Here is a 3,338-nt window from a genome sequence, read left to right on the forward strand (position 1 = left end):
ACATGCCACCCTTTAAATATAAGAGGGTCATGGCTAACTGAATCATCAACCAATTGATCAAACATAATCTACATTACATTTCATCTTTTACATAGCTCTTGTAGTCTTTTCAATCTACATTGCTATATGTTCTTGATGTCGACAATCAAGGACGAGCCGTCGGCCACCTGTGCTCTGACGGGGTCTCTCCTGGGCATGGATGACAATAAAGGTCCGAAAACGTAGCACCATGACATGACAGGGATATTTTGGGTGCTACTCATTGGACATTACACACGAAGTCCTCAGTGTTTGGCACTATATCTTTTCACGTCAACATTCATAGATATAACGAACATGACCCCTCTTTTGAACTAATGTTTGTTATAACTTTAGTCTGGTTTTCCTTTCGGCTTTATATACAACGGAGCATGCATTACTTCTACTCTTTTCGTATTTATTTATTGCTAATGCTCATAAAAATACTCCATCCGTATTTATTCACCATATACATCGAGTTCGGATTGAAGGTTGGTCCTATCAACTTTTTAATTCGTTGGTTTGATATATCACATCTATCCTAATAAGGTTTGCAAACCATAAGTTTGTGGCGAATTTTTTTTCTCAAGTTAGGAAAACAAGTTCAAACTCACCAAAAAAACTGTTCTCGATCGGTGCATTAAACGATTCATATATATTAAACACGGAGAGCGAGATTAACTTACAAGAACATGGAAAAAAGAATAGAATGCCTCAACCCTCTTTCTTGACAAAACTGCTCATCATCAATTCATGATCACTACATGTGTAGAGAAAAAACAACAACTCGATAAATATATATATAACATAGCCCATACGTAACATTTATTCGGTAGGTCCAATGCAGTACATACCCTTCCATACATGCATGATAGACAGCGATTATGCATGCATACACCACCGAAAGGCGCGCGCTATTCGACACCACCTTTCGGCATTACAACAATCAATCCAGAATATATAAAAATTAATCAATACAAAACAGTCTACATCTCTGCCTTGATGATCTCGGTGGTCTTCTTCTTGATGAGCTCCCACGCGCTTCGCACGTGCCTCTCCTCCTGCAGCGACGATCCCACGGCGAACCGCAGCACGAACTTGCCACCGATAACCGTGTGCGCCAGGTACGCCTTCCCAGTCTTGTTCAGGCGCTCCATGAGCTCGCGGTTAGCCTCATCGGCATCCTCCTCTGTCATGGCGCCGCGGGGCTTGATCCTGAAGCAGACAAGTGCGAAGTTCCTCGGCACCACGACCTCGAACCGGTCGTCGGCGCGCACGGAGTCCTCGAACATCTTGGCCATGGCGACGTCGCTGCGGATGTGCTCCTGGAGCTTGGCGGCGCCGTAGGTGCGCATGACCATCCAGAGCTTGAGGCCGCGGAACCGGCGGCCGACGCCGACCTGCATGTCCTTGAGGTCGGTGACGACGCCGGACTCGCTGGCGTCGTTCTTGAGGTACTCCGGGTTGGTCTCCAGTGAGTCGGTGAGACGGTGCGTGTCGCGCACCCACAGGCAAGTGCAGTCCAGGCACGTCATGAGCCACTTGTGAGGGCTCATGCTGATGGAGTCGACACGCTCGACGCCGTCGAGGTGATGACGGAACTCCGGGCAGATGCATGCGCTGCCGGCGTAGGCAGCGTCGACGTGGACCCACGCATTGTACCGGGCGGCAACATCGGCGACATCGCCCACCGGGTCGACGGCGTTGGACGACGTGGTGCCGACCGTGACGCAGATGTAGGTTGGCACGAGGCCGGCGTCGACGTCAGCCTGCATGATCTCGAGGAGCTTCGCCGGGTCGATAGCATAGTCGGTTTCAGCTCCAGTGGGGATGGACTTGATGTTGGCAGGGTCGAAGCCGGCTAGGCGGCACGCCTTGAAGAACGTGGAGTGCGTCTGGTCGGCGGCGTACACGGTCAGGCGCGTGATACCGGCCACGCCAATGGACCCGCTCCGGCGCAGGGCGGCGTCACGGGCTGCGACGAGCGTGACCAGCATTGCCTCGCTGGTCGTGCCGAGGATGACGCCGCCGCCAGTGCTACGTCCAGCGTTAGTCCGGTTCATGAAGTTCGTGGGGAGGCGCAGGAGCTGCGCGAGCCAGTCGAGCGCAAGAACCTCCATCTCCGTGGCCGCCGGGTTCGCCTGCCACGTGAACCCCACGGTGTTCATCGCGGAGGCGATGAGCTCGCCGGCGATGGCAGCGGCGCTGTTAGTGGACGGGAAGAAGGCGAAGAAGTTGGGGCTGGCCCAGTGGGTCGTCCCCGGCACGACAGCCTCGCGGAGCTCCTTCATAGCAATGTCGAACGGCGCGGAGGCGTTGGGCGCCGCGGACTGGAGCAGGCGGAGCAGGTAGCCCGGCTCGACGCCCGGGAGCACGGGCAGGGACTCGACGGTCTTGTAGTAGTCGTAGATGAAGTCAACGGACTTGAGTAGGTAGGAGCGGACGTCGTCGGCGTTGAGCGGTTGGAAAGCGTGGGCGTCAGCGGCGAACGCAGCGGAGGAAGCAGGGTTAGTGCCAAGGCTCCCCATGTTAATACGTCGATTGATCGCTGATTAATGAGCTAGCTAGTGGGGCTAGTTCAAGATTGCTCAAAATTAAGCAAACAAGCAACAAGAGGCAGCTGAGCTAGCTCGAGCTCAAATAATTAAATGGTGAGACGCGGAAGCTGGAGGAGATTCTGTGGTGTGATGCGGCGGGGTGGGAGGGTTTATATAGGCCAGCGATGATGAAGCTGAGCAGGGGGGCTGGGAAGCGGCGTGGCGAGATGGGCGTTTAACCGGGGTAGGTGGGGTGGGGGTGGGGCTGGCAGCTGCAGCTCAGAATGCACATGGCATGTCCCGTGGAAGAAACAACGTGGCGCTGCAGGCTGCAGCACGCCTACCTAGCTTGGCACGCGCGCGAGCCTCGTGGAAAATGCAGAGCGCGCGGGTTCGGATGCATGCAATAAGGCCATTTATAACTGAAATCTTTCACGGATTTCGATCTCTTCAGAAAAAAAATTCTTCTTCTTTTAGTATTCTAATAGTTTCACTTCGTAGTTACAGTTACAGGTACGAAGTTCTCATCTACATTCTCTTCATCTTGATATTCTCTTTTCCCTTCATAAATCTCCTTAAAAAGAAGTTATTATTGGAGATAGAATGGAAATAAAAAATAGAAAAAAATTATAAAACTAAAGTAAAATGAAGAGAATATAGTTAGCATGGTGTAATGCTTGGTCTCCTCTTCTTTTGAATCCGTTAAGTGCACATGAGAGAGACATGCTAGGTGGTATGTGGTAGGTAGGGTGTTCTTCCACGTTTGTTTAGTAAATTAGCGAC

At 52.0% G+C, this 3,338-nt stretch overlaps 1 protein-coding gene across 1 annotated transcript; it reads right to left on the bottom strand.

Annotated features, from left to right (window-relative positions):
- Positions 1–787: 787 nt before the first annotated feature.
- Positions 788–2,726, bottom strand: LOC133894899 (tryptophan decarboxylase 1-like). The gene has a single exon (XM_062335085.1). It carries the CDS (start codon positions 2,544–2,546, stop codon positions 1,005–1,007), a length of 1,542 nt encoding a protein of 513 aa, XP_062191069.1. The 5' UTR covers positions 2,547–2,726; the 3' UTR covers positions 788–1,004.
- Positions 2,727–3,338: the final 612 nt, after the last annotated feature.

This window comes from Phragmites australis, chromosome 16 (genome assembly GCF_958298935.1).
Source record: "Phragmites australis chromosome 16, lpPhrAust1.1, whole genome shotgun sequence".
Lineage (NCBI taxonomy): Eukaryota > Viridiplantae > Streptophyta > Magnoliopsida > Poales > Poaceae > Phragmites > Phragmites australis.